This window comes from Melospiza georgiana, chromosome 12, assembly GCF_028018845.1.
Source record: "Melospiza georgiana isolate bMelGeo1 chromosome 12, bMelGeo1.pri, whole genome shotgun sequence".
Classification (NCBI taxonomy): Eukaryota; Metazoa; Chordata; class Aves; order Passeriformes; family Passerellidae; genus Melospiza; species Melospiza georgiana.
Genome location: NC_080441.1, coordinates 11,643,374 through 11,665,948, shown reverse-complemented (window position 1 = coordinate 11,665,948; position 22,575 = coordinate 11,643,374). Strand labels below are relative to the sequence as shown.

At 39.7% G+C, this 22,575-nt stretch overlaps 1 protein-coding gene across 2 annotated transcripts in view; it reads left to right on the top strand.

Moving 5' to 3' along the window:
- AMMECR1 (AMMECR nuclear protein 1) overlaps nt 1–20,874 on the top strand; it is a 97,236-nt gene extending 76,362 nt beyond the window's left edge. For both annotated transcript variants that reach the window (XM_058032748.1, XM_058032749.1), the window contains 4 exons: nt 4,910–5,024; nt 11,600–11,690; nt 13,328–13,424; nt 16,510–20,874. In XM_058032748.1, coding sequence (XP_057888731.1) covers nt 4,910–5,024; nt 11,600–11,690; nt 13,328–13,424; nt 16,510–16,624 — 418 coding nt within the window. In that variant the 3' untranslated portion in view covers nt 16,625–20,874. The remainder of the gene's footprint in view (nt 1–4,909; nt 5,025–11,599; nt 11,691–13,327; nt 13,425–16,509) is intronic.
- The last annotated feature ends 1,701 nt before the right edge of the window (nt 20,875–22,575 follow it).

Genomic DNA, 22,575 nt, shown 5'->3' with positions numbered 1-22,575 from the left:
TGGAAAATGAAATTACTTACAAACATTCCCTATAGCCAAATAAACTTCATTTGAAGAAAAGCTGAGATTTGTATAGAATGCCTCAGCTGAAGAAAAACTGATAGTTGAGTAACACTTTGTTTTGGCTTTTTTCCTAACTGGCAATTACTTGATCTTAGGACATCCAGGGCTGCATAAATATTTAACTAGAAAGGCCATGCATATGCGTGCATGCATTTGGTATCTAAAAATAGTTTTCCTTGAACAGGATTCAATTCTGACTTTTTACATGGAGCAGACTCTGTGTGGAAAAATGAATGCCCTTTTATTGGCCAGCTAGAATTCCCCTTGCTTGGCACTACCTCTTTTCAGTACTATGTACTTCCATTTAGTCAGCAGCAATATATGTAATCTATTTCTGGGCATGAAGGAATAAAGAACAGATGGTCTAGGAAATGCTTTTACAATTATTGGGCTTTTTCTTTAAAAGTAGTTTTGAATGCCACCTAATTTTTCCAACTTCTTTTGCTGATTATTTCCAATTACCCTTCCTTAATTCTAAGTTTAACGAAAAAATTGTGGAGTAAATATTTTTTAAATGTGGTATTTAACATGCCAGATTTCATTAATTTTTCTAACAGAAGAATTCTAAGGCTATAAATGTACAGACACATACAAATTCTCCTATGCCAGATAAGAATGTTGATGACCCACAGTTACATGGTGACTTTTTTATTCTGAGTTCAGACCAGTGACAAGCCTTTGAGGAAAGCAGGCATTGCCTTGTCTTGTTTTGTGCTTGCTGGGAGTTGGTTACCAACAGGCACATGGCAAGTGCAGTGACATGGCAGGGGGGGCCCAGGTCTGAATTTCCATCCATCAGTGTTTGTGTAGTGTCTGAGTTGGATGGTAAGGGCCTGTAGAAACTGTTTCTCTTTCTTGCCCAAACAGGAATGGCAAAAGTAAAAGCTCACGCAAGGATTTTTTTCCTTGCTGACTGCATTGACATCTGCTGACACTTCTGAGAGTGATGCCAGTCTGTCAACCATTGACAGCTGAGACTTGTATAAAGTGGAAGCTGCCCTTGAGGAACCACTGGGCACCATCCACTTGTTCCACTGGCGCCATCAGAACAGTCATAGGTGGTGATTTCTTCACTACCCACAGAGATGAAGTTTAAACTCAAGGACTATGGCTGAGTTCTGAAGAGAATCATCTCTAATGCCATATGTCTCCTGCTAGCCAGGCATTGGGAAATGCAAAAATGAAAGCAGTTCATCTGTGAAGAAGTTTTACAGAGCTGGTGTGCTTTTAGGTTTTGCAGAGGTATCTGGAACTTACTGTAGAGTTTGGACCATGGTAGCAGTAATAGAATGATTGAGAAGATGACTGGTATTCTAACTGTAATATAGAGCATGATAAAACAGGTCTTGGTTTTTTAAGTAGTATGTGATGTCCAGACTCATTAGGAAAAGGTTACCAAGTTTTAAGGTAGTTATTCTAAAGCTGGCACCTGATAAAATTTTTGTTTCATAAATTTTGTTAGGAGACAGTATTTCATGTGTAGCTAATCAGTATATGCTTTCTTGTTGGCATTTCCCTTCAGTAGGTTTTGTTCCAGTTCCTGATTGTCAACACAAGTTTGTCCAGGTAAATTTGTTTTACTTATGAAACAACAGAGGCAAAGCTATTTTGAAAGCTGGAAAGGGTCTGAAGAGAAGCCAGGGAGGATTAAAATCACAGCAATATTTGTGTAGAGTAGTCACAGTGGTGTCAGAGGCTGTTACTCACATCTCTGGTCTTACTCTGCCTCACTTACCTCCAGCAGCAGGAGTTTTGAGACAGGATCTGTGCACCAGTGTCTGTAGCTGTGAAGGCGTTGAGGAGAAATTTTCCAGCGTGCTGTACAGATGGAATAGCACCTGGCAGTTCAGCAGGAGTTAGTTATAATTGAAATGGCTCCATCATTTGATATCAATATTTCAGTTCTTGTGAGGTGGTTACGTGAAGACAGGGTATTTGTGCCAGTGTCATTGCTGAAGAATGGAGCAGGGCAGCTGAGCTGGCTGTTCAGCATGTGTTGGGCACTGCATGGCACTGCTTTCTCTGGAACTGAACCACTTGGCTGCCTCTGTGTGCCCGAGGCTTTTTCACCTTTGTGAGCCTTCCTGCTCCCAGTGTTCACTTGAAAGTTTCATATCCCAGCTTTTTACAAATATTTAAATATGTCATTGTTTCAGTCATCTTGTTTCAAATTATTAGCTCAGCATTTAGGTGGGGTAGCTGAGCTGGGGTGTCCTGCACAGGGCCAGGAGCTGATGATCCTGATGTGTCCCTTCCAGTTTAGGATATTCTGTGGTTCTGTGAGACATGGCTTACACGAGCATGGGATGGGGTTTGTTTCTGCACAACTTGAAGAATGTTAAATTACAGATGGTTTATCATCTAGCCATGCCAGTGCAGCTGATCTTCGGTGAGTGGGAATTTGCTGGAGACTTCTGCTGCTACCTTTGTGGGGATCAGGCTTACACCCACAGCATACAGACGACCCTTGCCTCAAAAAGTTGAAATTTACAGTAGATTTTTGCAGCTATAGGAGTTGGAATTCAAAGAGAAACTCCTAGTACCAAGTTGTGCAAAAAAGAAAAAAAATCTTTTGAAGGTTTTAAATTCTTGCATTAGAGAAAGTGTTTTGCTTGGTAAGATGGTTGCATAAATTTCAAGAAACAGATTTACATTAATATTAACAGTATCTGTGCATACAGTTGTTTGTGGGGATAACTGAATTTGTTGTTTGTTGATGAAATAGTAATAATGCTTGTCTGTCTGGGTGCTTCTCACTAGAGTGTTCACATACATTGGTTACATGACAGGAGACCTCAGGGAAATGAGCTATCTGCAAATGTGCAAACCTGTAGTAGCAATGTATTTGAAGAGGATTGGAGGTTCCAATAAGATTTTTTTATTAAAAAAGGGGGGTAAAATGTTACAAGTGTGTATACATGAACTTACAAAATAAAATTCAGAAGAGCTTTTAAGTACAGTGATCCCATCCCTGACTCAAAATACCTAAGCTATAAATAACTGGATTCCTAGAGAGTATTCTAGGAAGGTACCCCTGGATATTTGCTGTGACCATGTTCTTGTACTCACTCATGTTGCTAACTGCTCTTGGTAAGGACTTACTACTAGATAGACTTAAAGCTAATGGACTTTTGGTTTGGGCTGTCCCTGTGTTCTGAGTGTTCCCCCTTTCACATATGTATGTTTATTTATTTTCACCACCATGGGGGGGGATTTGAGAGCTGAATTAGGTTATTGGTATTTTGGGATGTTGTTGGTACACTGTGGCTATAGGAGTTATCTCTGATATTGCTCTGAACATCAGAGAGCAGAGGATGGTAACTCTGCCTGGTTCCAGCAGTTTCAAAGCTGGCCTGGAAAATCCCATCAGCATTACCTGCTTTTGATACATCTTCAGAGGAAGTCATTAGTTAAATATCATAGGCCTTATGCTTTAAATCTCTTTAGTGTCCCCAGTTCTTCACAGGTCTGTGTAGAAATGGAGTCTGAATTTCAATACTATGTTGTGTTTTGTAATATCTGCAACAAAAAATTTGCTTTCCCCCCACCCCAGAAAAACAAAGGTTCTATTTTAACTCTTCAGTTTATGGTATTAGTTCTTGATGGGAAACTATTTCTAGTTATACATATGATGATTTCCTTTAGTTGAACTTTACATGTTGTGGTTTTTTTCTCACGTGTTCTTACGTGGTTTGCTGTTATGAAGTTCTTTTGCTCTTTATAAAAATTCTGGTGAATTCTGGTGCAAAGGCTGCAGCCATTATTCTAACACCTTGGCCATGGCTGTGATTATATCAGCTAAGGGGCACCCACTGGCTCTGGGCCAAGTAAAACAATTAAGAACAATCTGATTGTTAGATGAAACAATGGGACAGGTGAAGAGCTCGGTAGTATTTCAGTAAGTCTCTTAAATTCTCTTTACTCCTCCAAAAGCTCAGTTAGCAGGATCCCTGTTTTTGCTGGAGATGGTCATGTTTGTATTCACATCATATTTCAAAGCTTAAGAGAATAAAAGATTGAGATGCCATCCTCACATTAACCTTCCCTTTGCCAATTTAACTGGTTCTTAACCAAACTTATGCAGGTAGGTTTTACAAATGTTCTTACTCATGTGTTGCTTGCTGTGTGTTTGCAGGCGTGCTGGCCTGTGCACAGGTAGCTCCCTCAGTGTGGGTTTTTCCCCAGTAGGTCTGTCTGTCTGTAGAATGGTATGTCATCCATGGATTAGCTGTTTGCAAGCTTCCCTGTTACTAATCACATCTGCTTTGCAGAACTTCCAAGTCCTGTAGGTTTACAGGTCTGTAGAGCCCTTGGATGTTTTCACCTTTTTATATTCTCCTTTGCTAGTAAGCATGAATGTTAGTCTTTTTTAGGGAATATTCTGCTTGTTTGGATTTTTTTTTTCACTGAATAATTAAGTTCTACAATTTCATTACTGTATTAAGTGTTTGATCACTGCAGGCTATAGAACTTCCCCCCTTCACTTTGTGTTGAGAAGTTTAATCCTTTTTGAAAGGGATTTACAAGTTGCAAGTGGAGGAGGTATTGCTTTTGTAACTTTTTTTAAAAGCTTTCTGCTGCTGTAATAATAAGATTGTCACAGTAGCAAAGCCAGTTCAGGAAGGAATGACCCTCAGAACATCATCTGATTGGCCAGCCAAGAACCAAAACAAATGTCTAAGGAAAAAGCTGGAAATGTTGATCAGAGTGTATGTTACACTGGTGACTGGGTAATCAAACTGGTCATCATTTCATCAGGATTTTTTTTTCTCCTTTATACTCTTCAGATTAGATCCTTGAAATTAAAAAAAAAAAATCCTTTGAAATTCTGTTTTGTCTTCAACAGTGCCCTTAAAGATAGTCGTTTCCCCCCAATGACGAGGGATGAGCTGCCACGGCTTTTCTGCTCAGTGTCTCTACTCACTAACTTTGAAGATGTGTGTGACTACATGGATTGGGAGGTAAGAATGTCAGATATCTTTCATGAAAATGAACATCTGTAGCTGAAGTAACACTGTTCAAATGATCTGCATATATTAGTGTAGCTGTCACTGTTTGTACTCTGTACACATGGGTATGTGCATAGATTCAAAAGACACTTTGATAAAACTGTTGTCACCTCAAGAGTCTGAGCCATGCAAATGGAATAAAGTTGTGGTTTTGCCCACAGAGACACTCAGAGTGGTCTGCATGGGTGTCTTGATGTCTAAGACTCCATCAAGGAAGGTGTTGTCTGAGCAAGGCTGTCCTGAGGTCTCATTTGCAGCATCTACCTGGTAGATCACTCCCTTGACTCTGGAAAGGGCTGTTCCAGTATGGAAGTTAACAGTCTGATGTGTACTTCCAGAAACAAAATGCACAAAATTGCAGTCCCAGAACAAGCTGCTTCATTTAGCTTGTAGATACATTCATCTTCCCCCAAATGTGGTTTACTTGCAGAGTGAGTGTCCTGCACAGCCCTCCCAAGGCCTTTTTACAGTGGGGCCTCAGAAATCACTGCTCACACGCTGCTTACGCGTGGAGCTGAATCTGCTCTAATTGCCAGGTTCCAAGAAACCTGCATGCATCCTCTTGGAACAGCAGCCTTAAAGAGATTGAAAAGCACATGCTGACGTGTGTATGACAGTGTATGCTGATGGAAGTGTTAGTCTGTAATGTTCTTTACCCAAATTATTTAGCATTAGATGCTTGCAGAAAACAAGGTACTTGACTTAAGATGAACTCCTCATCTCGGTCATCATGTTGCGTTCCTCATTTCTCTTTGAATCTGTTTTTGAGTGGACATATGAAAAATTTTGAAATTGTCATAGAATTGCAGACATTATAATGCCAGAGACACCACAAAAGCTACAGTATTTGCCTTTAATGATAACTTAGCCTGACTAAATATTTAGAACTTCTTAGGAGAAAAAGAGACTTTCTGTTGTATTTAGAGATGAAAAATGTACATTCAATAGCTTTTCCTTAAAGAAAAGCTGAAAGCAAAACCCAAGTTCAGAAATCCACTTTCCCTTGGAAAAACTGGTTTTAGCTTTGTTCCTTGGGCAACTGCTGATTCATAACTAATAGCAAAAAAGGGAGGCTTTTACTTTCTATGCACTTTCTATATTTTTCTGCAGAACTTGTGGGACTTTAACAACAGTGTAAGTAGGCATAGTGCTGAACTCTAGTGTTTCTGATTTCTGATTGATTTTATGGATTCTTACAGTTGTTCTTATTGGAAACCCCTGACTTACAAGGGAATAATGTAGGGGTCAAAAATATACAAGGCCTTGTGTTGCTTAGTTGCTCTCTCCTATTTCATTTAAGGTTTTCTAGTGATGAGTTGTTAAAACCCTTCATAAATTCCTACAATTATAAGAAATGGTCACAAACTTGGTTTCCATACAAAAGGATCCAGAGGAGGAGAGTGACATATAAATATGAGATTATAAAATTTGTGGTTGTTAGTCCTTAAAAGAGTGATTCATCACTGTGTGCCTGCCAGTGGGATAGCTTATGTCACCCATGTGTCTTTTAAGAGAGCTGCAGTTATGCAATATTAATGGCAAAAGGACATTTCAGGATGTCTAGAGTGTGATGTAAAGAGTCTGCATCTGTCATGCTGGGATCATCCTGAAAAACATCAGCCTAGGTAGGAGTCCCTGCTTTTGTAGGTGTGCTACTGATGATCTTGTGGGAGCCAGGTCAGCAATTTGCTGACACAGGTCACAGTATTTCAAAATTACCAATTCAAACAAGTCAGTGCTTGGAGAGACTGGGAGACAATGTCATCTGAAGTCAGGAGTGAAGCTGTCTGAGACAGCTCAGGGGAGTGTCTTCTCTGTGCTGAAGCAGAGTGATGGATGTTTTCTCACATTAAAAAATTACCTTCCCAAACAAAATAAATGAATATTTCAGCTGTAAAAAGCATTGTGAAACCCTTTAGTGGCAGAAACTTCCATCAAGTAAACAGAGATTCACACAGAGATCTGTGTGAATTCACTGCTGTTAGTTCCCTCATGACTTCTCATATGACTGCATTTTCATCTTTTATAAAAGTAATTAGAGGACACATCTTTAAAGGACCACTTCAATACCATGTTCACAAGGATGCTTCCTGAAATACAACTTAGCATTCTTACATACCTGTGACTTTGTCTGAGTTGCAGTGCTGAGCAGATGTAGGGCTTGGCAAGGAACACTGGGAGTGTAAGAGCTGCATCTCCAGTTCTGCTTCTCAGAGCCCATGACAGACCAGTGTGGCCCAGTTGCTGCTGGGATGGAGCTGCACAGTTGCACAGCCTTTCCACCTCAGAGAAATGGACAGCAGGAAAAACTCAAACATGTGAGGGTTTTTGGTGATACTACTGCTCTTTTATTAAAGATCAGACAACAAAGGACTAGTTACAAGATAAGTCATAAAGACCATTTATTTTTAAACATGTGCTATTGACAGCAGTCATTCCTTCCCTACATAAACTAATTCAGAACTGCTGATTCTGATCCTCTCCTCATTTTTTATTAGGAGATCCTAAAGCATTGCAATTGTATGTAATTATAACAAAGAACTTTTTTGCTAGACTTGAGCAGTAGCTCTTTCTTAAAATACCTTGAGAGAGCTCTTGGCCCCAATGTTGCTGTTCTTCAGTCAATTAAAATCTGCAGAATTGTACATGCTGTCTTGATACAAAAGGCCTTTAACCTGTGTGCACTGGTTTAAATATTAGCTTAAATAGCTGTAGCCAATAATGTTGCCTGAAAGGCAGTTTTTCATTGTTGACAAAGTGGGTATATTCAGGAGTTGTGGAAGCTCTTTCCTGCCTGCAAGTGCAGCAACACCAGTGGCTCTCAGCTTCTGTTCTGTAGAACTGAGAAGAAAGTCTGGATCTCAATATGTTATTCTCTTTGGACAATATGGAGTGATTCCATGTATGTAAATGAATGATTATGCTTGACATGAAATAGAGAACAAACCTCCTGAGGAGTCTTTTTCCCCTGTTGTTAAATCAGAATGTAGTATTTAGATGCTACTAAAGGTGCTCAGAAAGAAGCCAGCATATTTACTGCAAATGTGGGGCTAAAAAGCTGTGGAATTGAGCTAATGCCAAGTGGGATCAGCTTCAAGAAAGTAGCAATAGTCACTTAATCTGAAGGTTTCCATTTCCAAAACATTTGTGTACAGTTATTTCCATAGTATTAGTCAGGTAAATAAAGGGAAAAGTTACTGTTCTGTGGTATCACAAGGAATACTGTACAAGTTCTAGGTCAGCTTTTTTTGTTGGAAAAAAAAAAAAAGGAAAAAACCTTTTTTCTAGTTTGGTGCAGAGATTGAGCTGGCAAAAGAAAGGCTATCCCTAACCCAGAGCAGGGTGTCACAGTGCCATGGGCATGGGCTGTGCAGCAGGTCTGGGGTGCAGAACACAGAAAGTGAGTGGACAAAAGGAACAGGCAGATGCTTGTTCCTGTCACCAGGGGGGTGTTGCACTGCTCCAGGTCTGGACCATTCCATGTGGGCTCTCTGTAACAGACTCTTTGTTACCTGCTTTAATGTATTTCTGAACAACTGGTTTACAATTAATTAATCTTAAACTAATTAGTGGTGATTGCATGCAAATAGCTTACAGATTTCAGTGCAGTAGATACAACCAAGCAGAACCATTATTTGGATGATAATTTACTCCACAGAGGAGTCCACAGAAACTGAAATGTCAACAAGGCCTGATGTTGAGGTGCTTATCCAAATTCCCCATGGACAGTCTAATGAGAATAATGTTATTTCTTCCTCTCAGTGTGGTTGGAGAGTCAGTCCAAAAGGAACAAATTAATGAACTGTTTTTGGAGCCTTGGGGCAGAACAGTCCATCAGGAGAGGTGCTTCAGCTTTGCTGTCAGAGGGGGCTTTGGAACCATTTTTTTCTTAGATATATAAAGAGAGAGGTATTGTGGGCAGTAATCTGGCTAGTGCCATAGGCACTTGGCAAAACAATAAATGTGACATGTACATGTTTTCTCTCATCCCAAGGTGTATGGGAATAATGTGTATAAATGAATATGAATGTGTTTAAATACACAACAAAGTCTTAAGTTTTGTAAAGGTAATTTCAGAAGTAAAATAATGTAGTTTAATGCAATCCTTAGATGTAATGAAATATCTATTAATTTAATTGATATTATCACAGAACCTAATTTTAGATGGCCTCTGGCCACTTACACAACTGATCAGATAGAACACAGTATTTCATGCTCTAAAACTCCATAGAAATATTTATATTGTCAGGGATTGTTTTTTGCCTGTCTCTCTCCTTATCTTGCTTTCCTCTCCCAATAGCAACAATTTAAATAGGTTCTTATCCACGTGGGAGGCTGAAGCAGCAATTGTGTGGTCCCTTTTCAGCTCCAGAGGTACCTGTAGGCATTTGTTTCCCTAATGAATGGTAATAGGTGAGGCAGAACTCCAGCTCTGTCTGCACAAGATTGGTTTGTTTTTCTAAACTTCACAGACAGCTGCTGTTGTTCTGCAGAATGCTGCCTGCAGTGCATCAGTATTTTTAGTCTGAGCAGCAGACCTGAGGCTGTGTAGGAAGGTGTTTGCTGGTCCTGGTAGCAGGGCAGCTAATGCCATCCACAGACCCAGCCCCTACCTCCTATCTTGGAGAGGGCTATTTTGGGAAATCTCACTAAAGTTTGCATCAGTTGAACACCAATCTCTTGAGGAAAATAAATTCCACACTGTGCCCATGCCAGTCTTAGTGTGGATCATTTTTACTTTGCTTGTGTGTGGCTTCCATTTATTTAACTCAAGCCTGCTAGCTGGAATGTAACAATGAAAAGCTGTTTGTCCTGCCCAGCTACACAGTTGGAATTCATGCTCCACAGGATGCTATGAAATTCTCCCCTGCTGTACATCCCTTTTTCTACAGACATGGGCCTAAAAGTCCATTAAATTGGTTAATGGGAACCATCCAGAGCATTGATGCAACTTGAATGTTGCATTATACTTCAATGCATCACTAAGTGCTCCTGGTTATTATGCAAAGCATTGTGTAGCATTTAGAATCTTATATTCTGCAGGATTTAAAGGTGTGCAAACCCTGGAAATATTTAATCTTACACAGTTACACAATCACCAGCTGCAGAAACTTACTGGTTTGGGCATGAACTCTGTAGGCTGTTTTCAGCTTCTAACAATTTCATTTTACTTTCAGGCCTTTGGGCTTATAATTGTATCTTCTGAGCATACAGATTTAATCTCTCTGGTGATTATATATATCAATGTAATGAAATTTGGGGTTTAGGAATGTTTGGTAATGAAATAATATGTTAAAAGTTGCAGTGAATTAAATTTGTTAGTCACAAAGTTACATTTTTCCTATTTATGAACAACGTTAGATTCGTAGGGAAGAATGGTTATGGCCATGGCCAGCTACAAGGGACTCTTCCTCCCATTTCCCCTGCTCATATCATATATAAAGAGTGAAAAGTTTAAAAATTAAAGTCTTAATATAAGAAACTATGTTAATTGAAGAAGTGGTAGAGCTTTGTAAATATTCCTTGTTTGGTTTTTGACTTCCCTGCAGTTATGATAAAGTAAATTGTTACTGGAGAAAATTTTACAGCATTTTTCAATTAAATTTGTGTCCTCAAGGATGTGCCACACCAAACAACGTGATATCCTTTTAAAACATTGACTCATTTTCACATGCAGTGTTGAGATTCAAATGGAAATAACATCTTGGTTATGTGGGCATAAAAATGTCCATCTAATAATGCTTTGTGTTTGTGCACAGAATTCAAAAGCAGCTGAAAACCTTCTGGCAATGGAATATCTTTTATGGCCTGATCCCAGTGCAGGTACTCTCCACAGAATTACTGTAACCTGAAAACAGGGGCCTTAAGCAATGCCCTGGAAATGTGCCCAGCCTCTTGGTTCTTTTTCTCCCAATATTTTTGGCATTTTGATTTTTATCTGCATCCAGCTCCTTGGTATTAGTAATACTGGTTTCTGTGCTGTCATTTTGTCACCTTGCAGTTCTTAGTAGCTCAGAAACAGGAGTTTGAGGCTGGGTACTTTATAATATTTCCATTTCCTCCTCATATATGAGGTAAAATTTTGAAGGCTCCAGGCTCGAGTCCATAGTGTGACAAATCTTTGATTGTTCAGTTGCTGCTTTCAACAAAATTAATGCTCTTAATTGAAGCCTCATTAGATTCGGCAGCTGTTTTGCCTGCAGATTATAGCTGGTGACCAGGTGATTTTATCAGCAACAACAATGGTGACAGTGTCAGAGGAGACAGAACAACTTTAGCTCCTCAGCTGGATTTCCTCCAGCCCAGGAATGAAGCTCTGTGGTGAGGAGCAGAGGAACATCCTGTGTACCTGTGCTGCTGCTGAGCTTTCATGGCAGTAAGTGAACACCTCTCCAAAACATGCCACCTGCTGCAGGGCCTCCTCCTTGAAACTCTGTGAAATGCTGTTAACCACTGTTCTGGGTTTCACCATGCCAGTTGCCATGCTGTCTCTGTGTGATGTACTGATGGGTGCCAATCTCTTGCAGGTGGGTGTGCATGGCATTAGAATAGAGTTCATCAACGAGAAAGGATCCAAGCGCACGGCCACCTACCTGCCCGAGGTTGCCAAGGAGCAAGGTCATTGTTGCACTTTATTTCCTATGATCTGGTGAAGAGTTTAACATTCCTGTAAATCTAAAATGCAGTGTTTGACCTTGCACTGATGTCACATGATGGAGCAGTGTTTAATTGTAAGAAGACTCTTATATAAAATGCCAATTACATGCCTGTGTCAGTCTCCTAGCTGGCTTCAGTAAACTGTAGCTGATTTTTGAGCCAGTCATAAAAGCATGGAGCTATAGGGAAATAAAATGTGGAGGAATGGTACAGTGCAGTCAGCCAGGCTAACAGCTGTTAAAAGCTGCCAATTTCTGTGTGGCTGCTAGGCTGGGATATGAGGGAGATGCAGAAGCTCTGGTTAGCATTGGGATGGCTGGGCAATTATCTTAATCATTATTTTTTCCTGAATCCTGATGATCAAGTTGGTTTTCAGTTAGGTGCTTTCTGCTAGTACTCAATTCCTGTTACAAACACTGACTTCCCAGGGTTTTTGTTGAATGGAAGGAAATTATTTTCAATATGGAAGTACAAAAGAATGTTGTTAAAAGTCCTTTTAAGAGAGACACAGACTTAAGTTTGTGAATTTAAAAAACTAGAGTAGATTTTGTTGAACAGTCTTTTTCTGACTCTGAACACTCATTATTTTTATTTCCAAGGTTGAGAGTGTATCTCAGTCATTTATAGTTTGCATTACTGCTGCTTTTATTTAACCTTTTTATATATAAGTTTGTCTACAAAGAGTTCAGCTGATACCTTTACTGAGAATTCTTTTTAATTGATAATTCTGTTTCCAGATAGTCTCATAAAAGTCTAGGAGTATTCTAAGCTTTTTTTTAAATTCAGGAATTGTGGAGGAAATGTGTCTAAATTTATGAATAGTTTTAGTAGACCATGAATTGCAATCTGATTCTTTAAAATCTCCAGAACTACTTATTTGAATTTTGTATGTGCTCAATTCTATTGTGTTTTTTGTAGGTTTTTTAATGTAACAGTGTGACTAATTATTGTGTCTTTAGGAAATAATATGTCTAACAGCTATTTATAATATGAGAGTCTTTTAAATAAATAAGTTTGGGATAGCATGAGGATTTTATTGAGAACAGTAATGAATCTATATTTTAAATCCATTGCTTCTTGCATTATCTAGACACCTATAATATATAGTTGTTCTAAAGTCAGCCATATCTCTGTAAAGTGAGGTGATGTTTATGAAGAAGTCTGATTTCAAGTTCTCTTCACATGTTCAACTAATTATTATTTTAAGTGTTATACACAAATTTAGTTTTCCATATTGTTATAACCATTTATAATGTCAAAAGTGGCTGTGATACATGATCATACCAGAATGTTTTGGAAAAGTTTTGTTTTGTTTTGTCCCATTTTAGGACATTTGGTAGAGTAGGTTCACTTTTAATGTATTTCAGCTATGAGATGAGAAATATATGTTGTTTGTAGAGTGAGCTGTGTGTGTAAAGAAATCCTAAATGTGGTATTTCCTTCAGCTGTACTCAAGTAGGGAAGAATGTTTTGGTTTATCCCAAATGCCAGCAGAGCCCTTGCACCCTCAACAGCACCACACACTGTACTGTGCTTTTGCAATATCTCTTCCTATTGCTTCATTTCTCACTAATTTGTGCTACTGTGAAATTCAACAGGATGGGACCACATTCAAACCATAGATTCCTTGTTGAGGAAAGGAGGCTACAAAGCTCCAATTACTAATGAATTCAGGAAAACAATAAAGCTAACCAGGTATGCACTGGGATACCACACACAGCCCTGTTCTTGTAATGCTCCTTCCTGGTAAGTGCTCCTGCAGATGTCATGGTGAACTCTCCTGGATGTGACATTCCTGGTTCCTTTGTTCCCCAAGAGCAGTGCAGGCTTAGGAGAGGCTCTGCCCAGGGATGAGTGAATCCCTAAGCAGGAGTGAGGGCTGCCTGTTCAGTACCATGGTGTGTCAGTTCCTGCAGATCTGGGCTGATAACTCTGCATGTTCACAGCTGGTTTAGCTCTGCCTTCTCACAGAGGGATTTCTGGGGTGTTCAGGGCTGTGGTTAACAGGGATTACTTGTTCTTGTTGGATTTATTTGGGCAGATGGTGCATGGTGGGGCTGCTGCTGCATTGCCATGGAGGCCCCTCAGAGCTCTGCATCCTCAGAGAAACCTCAGGGTTGTGCCCTGTGGAGTGCAGGTTTCCCTAATCCTGAGGTGTGAGACATGCAAGCAGTGCACTGCTTCCACAGCCAGTGTTCTAGTGAAACTGTGTCAGGGTATTCCCAGGAGTGGGGACAAGACTTTAATATTTTATTTCAGAACAGTTTAGTTTGGTTTTTCTTGAGGTTCTTGAGGGCCCCTTAGTGTGTGGCAGCCAAGGTATTTCAGAATTAGCAGCAAAAACTCTGCCCATAATATTGTCCTTAGGTTGTGGAGGGTAGAGGAGTCTTTATGAATGTCTGTAGGAATGGTTTAAATCTATTTATTTGTATAAGCCTGCAGTGTAAAATGACTGCTGAACTCGTTATTTAGTCATGCATGGAGAAATAGGATTTTTTTAAATCTTAGGTTATAAGGAAATTTTGACCATTTGTCTTCTTCAAGGAGATAAAAATTTTGGGTCTCAATGAGTGTTTGGAATTCTGGATTCTTATAGGAACCTAACTACTGTGGAGTAGCTCTAAGTAAGGGAAACATTTTATTCTGAAGGTTAAAGTAGGGAGGAAGGATTTACAGAAGCCAGCTAAATTTCCAGTCTCCCTTTAATTCATTCCAGCTGTACACCTTGTTATCTTATTTTCAAAAAGTGTATCTGGAGGTAGCTGAGGGCAAGAGTAATAATGCAATGGATCATTTCTGTGCACCTCAGCAAATAAGGAGCATATTTTTTCATTAAACAAAAATTCTGTATAGCACACGTTTTCTTCCTGCTGCATGATTTTGCTTGGAGCAATGGCATGGAACGCAAAACCAAACCAAAAAAAAAAGTTCACCCCACTCCTCCACAAAAAGCCTTATGTTTAGTATAATTAAGTTCACAACAATGAAACTGCTACCACAATCAATTGCTTGATAAGTGAAGTGAGCAAACCATAATTTCTTTCAACATCTCAGAAAAAGGGGTTTTTTGACTGTTTTACTTGTTTAAAATCTCAGATACTGCTGACAGATTAGAGACAGCATTATTAAAATACTAATTGTTTTCCAGCATTAGACAACCTTTGTAGAACCTCATTTTAATAATTTATTGTCATACATGAAAATATCTACTGGAGGAGTGAATAAGGGTCTTTAACTTCTTCTTCAAGTCTTCTGAAGTAAACATCTTGTGTGTGAAGAAAGCTTTAGGCTGATCCTGAGTCCCTTCAGGTTCACACCCAGCAGTTCTGGCCATGGTTTGAAAGAGAGCCAAACAGTGGCACAGAGGCACTCAGAGCAGTCAGAGGGGTGTGGGATGCAGAGCTCAGCAGGTGGGGATGCAGAGCTGTGCAGGGGCTGTGCAGTGGCCCTGATTCTGTCACTGTCACCTGCAGAGCCCCTCCTTGTGTCCCATGGGGGGAGTTCCATTCACTGGTGCCATGTACCATCCATAGATTCCAGAGGAGCTGCTGCTTTCTCTGCAAGGCCCAGCAGCCACTGGTGCCTTGTGTTCCTCACTGGCAGACAATACTGATGCAGAATATATATATACAGACAACACTGTATTCAGAATATTTGTTGTCAGGACCTGGATTCTGCTTTTAGTTACCAGGAGTTGGGCAATGTTCTTGTGGGACCATTCTTCATTATTTCTCAACTGACTTGGGAGGCAGGAGAGGTCTCAGTGGAGTGGAAGCTGGCAGGTGTTGTTCCATTTGGGAGAAGGGAGACCCTTGTTATTACAGGCCTGCTGGTCTCACTTCAGTGCCTGGTAAAATTAGTTTGGTGCCTCTCTGTGAGGACATCAACTCTAGGGTGTGATGAGAGGAAAGTGACCAGAAATGGTGAAAGGCCTCAAGGGCAAGACTCGGGTGGAGCAGCTGAATATGTTTTGGTCAGTTTGGAGAGGGCTGAGAAAGATCTCACTGGGGTCTACAGGTTCCTGGGGGGGCAGTGGAACAGAGCTGCTTATCTCCTCTTCCAGGTGACCAGCAACAGAATGTGAGGGAAGGAATGAAGCTGCCTCAGGGGAAGTTCAGGCTGGACATTAGGAAAATATTCTTTACTGAGAAGGTGGTCAGGCACTGGAACAAGCTGTCCAGGGTCATGGCATCCAGCCTGTTGAGGCCAGGGGTGTCTGAACAATGCTTTTCACCATATGGTTTAGTTTTAGGTAGTTGCGTGAGGAGCAGGGAGTTGGACTCGCTGTTCGTGATGGGTCCCTTCCAACAGGAGATATTCTGTGGTTCTAGTCTAAAAAGAATGTAACTATATTTAATGGAGCTGGGATAATTTTAAAAGCAGAATTTGGCAGACAGTCGATACTGATTGTTTAAAAACAGCCCAAAAATCTATAGTGCTTGTTTATGGTTTTTCCTACTATATTTTTGTAGAGGGTTGGCTGAAGCTACAGGACATTCTCTATTCCCTCTAGCTCAACCAGCATAGTAGCCAACCAATTTTTAACAATTCTGTTTGCTTAAAGTATTTTTTCACAAGCAGTTACATTGTGATTTGTCACATGATTCAGGAAATGACCCTGGCATTTGGGGCAGTTCCCTTTTGCAGCTGAAGTCAGTCTTAATCCCAGCATCAGAAGTACAGAGCTCTTACCCCTAAACAAAGCAGCAGTGCAGCATTTCTGGTGCTACTTGCAGCTTCCTGGTAACAGTTCCTGAAGTGGCTCTCTGCTCTTTGCCAGGTACCGCAGTGAGAAGATGACGATGAGCTACACAGAGTACCTTGCCCATCGTCAGCATCATCACTTCCAGAATGGTATTGGGCACCCCCTTCCACCATACAACCATTATTCCTGACACTGAGCCGCATGACCAGTCACTGGACCTCTCTGCAGACCTCTTCCCAGGAGACCCTGCCCCTTCTTGGTCTAGCTATCTCTATTACTGTACCATTTTATGATGATAGTTTCCGTTGCCATGTTGAGGCTCCTTGGTTGGTTCAGCTCATCATGGCAACGGGAGGGAAAACTGCATTACTACAAAGATCCCATACCTTTTTCTTATTGATTCACTGCAGATTTTTTTGCAGCATATACCCTTGGGTTTTTTATGAAAATTTAAATTTCTACTTCATTAACATTGAATTATATCAATCAAGGCTTTCTGTAACTGTGGATGGAAGGAAGAGTTTAAGGATTGCAGTTAGGGATGCTTTGCTTAGCAAGAAGGCATTCATGGCTTTTGCATTAAAGGGTGTGATAGGGAATGAAACATATCAGATTCAGGTATTGAAGTAGACAATGAATTGCATTTTCATAACATTCTTAATGACGTTGTGTGTACAATATCTCACCTTCACAGTAAAGATTCCATGTAGCTCTGTACAGGATCTCCAGATCCAGCACAAACAGCCGGAGCACCAAGGCTGACATGCAAAATGCTTTTTTGGGATGAAGAGAAGCAACTCATGTACAGCGAGAGGTGATGTTAACATGGCAGCATTTTCAGAATCAAGTGGCCTAAATGATTTGGGCACAATCCAACCCAGGACCCTTTTGTGTCCCATCCTGTGCTGGGAATCATAGGCAGCCCAGGCCTGTCAGGAGTAGTCACGAGAATGCATTCGTAATGAGACGATGCCTTTGTGATGACTCAAATTAGGAGTGACATTTGTGTCCTAAAAACAGATTGGTGAGTAGCAGATGTCGTATTAGGAAGGAAATGGATTTAGATTTTAGTGCCTTTGACTATAACATAATTATATACTTATATATAAAATTCATAGAAAACATATACTCCAGACATTTTAGCAAACCCTGTTGAGGGTGCTCTGGCATCAGGGTTTTGGACACTTTTTTTTCTCTTTAAAGTGAGATTTACTTTTTTTTATTATTATTAGCAAACTTATTTTGGAAAAGAGAAATCCCTGTTTTGTTCTTCATCTGCTTTTGAACTTACTGAATTTTATCAAGTCTTGAATAGTTGGATCAAGTTAACTTTTGTTTAATAAAAGAAAAAACTCTTTTGATAGAGCCAGGACAAGTATGCCATAATGTTACATGTTTTCATCTATTGCAGGAATAGTGCTTGAGAGCTGTAAGTACTGTGTAATAATTCTGATCCCCCTCCACACGGTAGAAGAAAGAAAATCGATTGGAACTTTTTCCTGCTGTAAAAATAGGATTTAGTAAAAGGTATGTGTGGTCTGTTTGCAAGGCCAGTCGATGGCAGGAGCTCACTGCTTCCTCTTGTGCCTGCAGAACTCCCACTGCTGCCTGTTGCAGCACAGGCTGCCTGTTACAGAAAAGACCTTCCTAATCTGAGTGAGTAAACCACAGTAAGCAGAAATTCCAGTTACTTTGAATAATGAATGTTTGTAAATACATAGATATATAAAAATCAAATAGATAAAATTCAGTTTAAAAAAAAAATGGATTAACTGTAAAAGTGTTTCAATAGGGTTTCAAAGTCGGATAAGGATAAATTATGCTCATCCCTTATGTGAGTTTAGGTCTGCCACTTAATTTCTATGGAGGTTCTTGTAGAAGGTCTTTGGTATTCCTTCATCCACAGCATTTATGTCCAAATATTACTATTTTCAGTTGCGATGCCTTAATTTTTAAGCAGAGGGCCTGAAATTTCAGGAGCCAAGAGATGCCAGCCAGAAGCTGCAAAAATGAGTAAAGGTTTATACAGAGGCTATTTTGGATGATACTGTTGTCTTGTTTCTACTTGGGGAACACTTTTAGATGAATTAGTCTTCAAGTGGAAATGTGAACAAGTGGCTACCTGATAGAGTTGTGTTGGTTTTTTTTCTTGCCCTTATAGGGAACCTGAGCACAAACTGAATCATTCTGCTGCGAAAAAAGTCATCCAACCCCATCTTTATCTGTCATCTCGTTACAGCTCGCTCGTGCTTCTGCATGAGCTCATTGTTAGAAGTTTTTTAAAAAGATCTATTATATATAAAAATATATATGTATTGAAAGGTGCTAATCAACCTCAAGAAGGTCACGTGACTGGTCATGCGGATCTAAAATCATATCAGATTTTTTAAGAAATCTTCGATATATGCAGATGTTATACAGAATTTCTTACCAGTGTAATAATGATATACTGATGAATAAACAATCCTGCAGGATTTTAAGGACAAGGTCAGCAATACTTCCCACCATGGCTTGGGGGAGAAAAGGATAGTTTTGTCTCCTTTTTGTATACAGCATAATGCACAATGCATTTTTGTCTATCTCTTAGTAGCTGTTGCTTAAAAATATAGTTAAGGGTGTTATACAAACTGTAAAGGTGTGCTTTTGAACCGAGCTTATGCCAGACCCTTCTGGACCAGAGTTTTGTATCACTAATTTAAAAACTGTTACAGAGTCTGTGGTCAATCAGATTGTATGATTTTTTTTTTTTTTAAGATTGGAATAATCAGTCTACCTACAGTGTTTCTAGGGCACCTACCTCCTCAGCACCTCCTTGTGCTGAACTGCTGCAGATTGTTTCTCTGTAATTGTGGGATTCTTTGTACCAAACGTGCAGCTCACTGTGACATGCACTGGCACAGCACAGGTCTGTTTGCTTAAAGCTAATCAGCAACTGCTCTCACAAATGTCATTCCCTCGTAGTTACATTTAGTAGCTTTTAGCTGCATTGTTGGGGTTAGCTACCGATTTGATTTTCATTTGGGGTACTTTATAGAAATTAAGGTACAACCAAGTAGCTTATTTCACTGTTTGTTAAGTTGAAATGCTGATTTATTTTTTTTTTTTTAATGAGCACTACTCAGTTTGCCTTATTCCATTGAAGAGATTGTTGGGTTTTTTTGGTTTTTTTTTCATTCTCTTGCCTAATGTTCCTAAAAACTCTGTTCTGTAAACTGAGTTAGACAACCAAACCATAGACTTGACACGAAGCTGTTACTCGGTGATGCTTCAAGTGTCCTTCCCGCTGCCACCGCCGCAGGGGGGACGCTCCGGTCCTGACCTCAGCCCCGCTCTGGAACCAAGGTGGGCACAGCCCTGGCACACCTGGAGTTTGTATATGGACCTCTACTTGTCTCAACTGTGCGGGTTTTTAAAACTGTTGTCTGGAGTAGGTTACATCTCTTATGTGTGTTAGATCGAACCAAAGAAGCCTCCAGCCATGCCCAAATGCTGCTCCTAAAGCCTGCCTTCCAGTCCTTACAAAATCCCTGCAGGATTAAATGTGTTAACTTTTTTATTTTTGTACAGTTTCTAACTGATTTTTGCTAGTGATGTTAATTGAATTAAGTTTATTTGGGGAGTCTGAGTATCTCCTCCATTTAAATAAACTGGTGACTTTCATTTTATGTTAAAAAAAAAAAAAAAAGTTAAAAAAAAAAAAAGAGAAACCCAAAGTGTGCCTCTCAGATTTAAGGGTTTCTGGTTACATTTATTCTTAAGACCAGCAATGATTCTTTATATACAAAGATATGTTTTCCTCATTTTTTATTACTGTTAAAGAAAAAAAATAAAAAAGAAAAACCTCTTTCTTTGCTCTGGACTCAGTAATTGCGCTGGTACATAAACGCACTGAGAAAACAAACTTTTGTTTGAAACTTTTGTAACAACTTATGACTGTTTTTATATATCAAAGTTGATTCTTTTCAAGATATTTGGATCTAGTTTCTAAGTTATTTTAGTGTTTTATATGTTACAAAAAAAAAAAACAAACTTACTTTAAATTGTTCACCAGCATCTTGAGTTATCTTCAATGCCATGGTGACACACAGCAGGCTTAGAGCTACCTGGAGTAGCTTGTAAGGCCTCGGTCTTTTCCTTCCCTCCTTAGCAACTCAAACTGATTACAGTAATATCACAGATTACCTGAACCCCCTTCCTTTATAACTAGATCCTTCTTCCTTCCACATTTAATTGCTATTAGTGTGAAGAAACTGTTGAAATGGGCATTTTAATATAAGTACGGCTTAAAAAGAGAAAAATGAGGAAAAAGAAAAAAAAATGCTAGAAGGTTATCTGTGGGTCTGTGAGATATGGCTGTGGAAAGATATTGTAGTAGTTTTAACACTATTGTTATTACCTTTTAAATCATTTACCCAATAAAATAAGGAAAAAGAATCACCATTTCTTTTTATGTTTCTCTGCTTAATTGTGTTGCTTGGTCAGTGTTTTTATTGAAGCATTTGTACCTGGTGTTAATGTCAAAGGCTAATTGTGTGTTAGAAATATTTTCCTGTCTTGTCTGCTGTAGGAACAAACTGGAGAAAGGTAAGTGCACTAAACACTCCCAGTGAAATCACCATTTATATCAGCTACATCAGTTATTTATCAGTATACTCAGCAGTATTTATATCAATTGCCAGTTCAGTTTTGTACTTCTTGTCTAACTTTACACATGGAATTCTGTCCAGGCCTGAGCTCCCTCCTGTGAAGCAGAAATGCTTTTAAAGCAAAACTTCTTTGCAGAACCAACTATCCTGGTGTCAGCAACACAGCACTGGTACCCCTTAACAGCCAGACTGTTCAACAGAACCTTGTGCCAGTGTGTATTGAAGAACCTCTGTCAAAGCAACAGCACAGCTGGTGCCAAAACTGAGGTGGAGAACTTTGGTCCCTCAGCCAAATTCTTGGTGCACTGAGACACTTTCTACTGAGTCTGAGGTAGAGGGAGCATATTTCCTCTGTAGGATAATTCCTGAGACAAAGCATTCCATCTCCCTGGAACTCAGCTCTGAGTTTAGAAGGGCTTTGTTTCCCTCATGCTCTAATAAAAGCTTTGCTGGCTGTAGCTGCAGTGCCTTTGAAAGCAGAGCAATAGAGTCCATGTAACCTTTGGATGTTGAAGTCTGATGCAGCCATTCCTTCACTTGCTCTGAAACTGTGATTTAGGAGAGTAACAAACATCTGAAAGGAAACCTGCCTGGGTAAATACTAAACCAGTGATGGAAGCTTGGCTCACAGATTTGGTAAAATTCAGTGTAAAACCTAGTCTAAAACCCCAAGGCCATTGAAAGGCAGAGCTAATTACCACTTCCTACGAGTTTCGACTTTTCTCACTGCTTTAGCTCTCCAGTTCCCATGCTGTAAAAATCAAACCAAGCCAGTAGCATTAAGGGTGTTTCAGATGTAGAAACTCACTTATTCTTACATATTTGTTGGTATTAAACAATAAAAGGCTGATTTCCAATTAGTTACAGAGGGCTGCTGACAGTAATAAGCAGTGCCTGCAATGGGAAATTGCTTGCTTGGTTCAACTCAGGCTGCCATACAGCACTTCACACTGGATTTCTACTTAAGCTGTTTCCTCAGTCTTTGTACTCTTCCAGAGAAATTAAGCTGGAAAATTGATTCTTTTCCCCAGCCACATGAAAAATTGAATCCTCTGCAATGGATATATAATAACACAGGGTGGGCACATCCAGTATGTTCTTTTTCCAAGAACAGTATTTGCCAAGAACTGAACACAAGGCAATAACCTGCTTGTCTGAGATGTACTGGGTCACAAGAATACATTTAACTATGCTGCAATCATGTTTATTACAGCCAGAAGCATTTGCAAAGTACATTATAACTACTTTGCCACCTTGTGATGTGAGGCTGAGTGCAGTCCTACAGCAGCTTTCTGAACAAAGGTGTGAGCTGAAAACTTCTGTGTATGTTTTCACATCTTCTGCTAAAGTGCTGTGAAATGGGAATTACAGGACATTGCCCAGGCTGGGGTAGGAGCAGTGAGGAAGCCTGGAAAAAGGATCCTTGTGCTGCAACAGCTCCCTGAACTCTGCACCTGAAAGACAAGGACAGGTCCTATTTAAACAGTGATTAAAG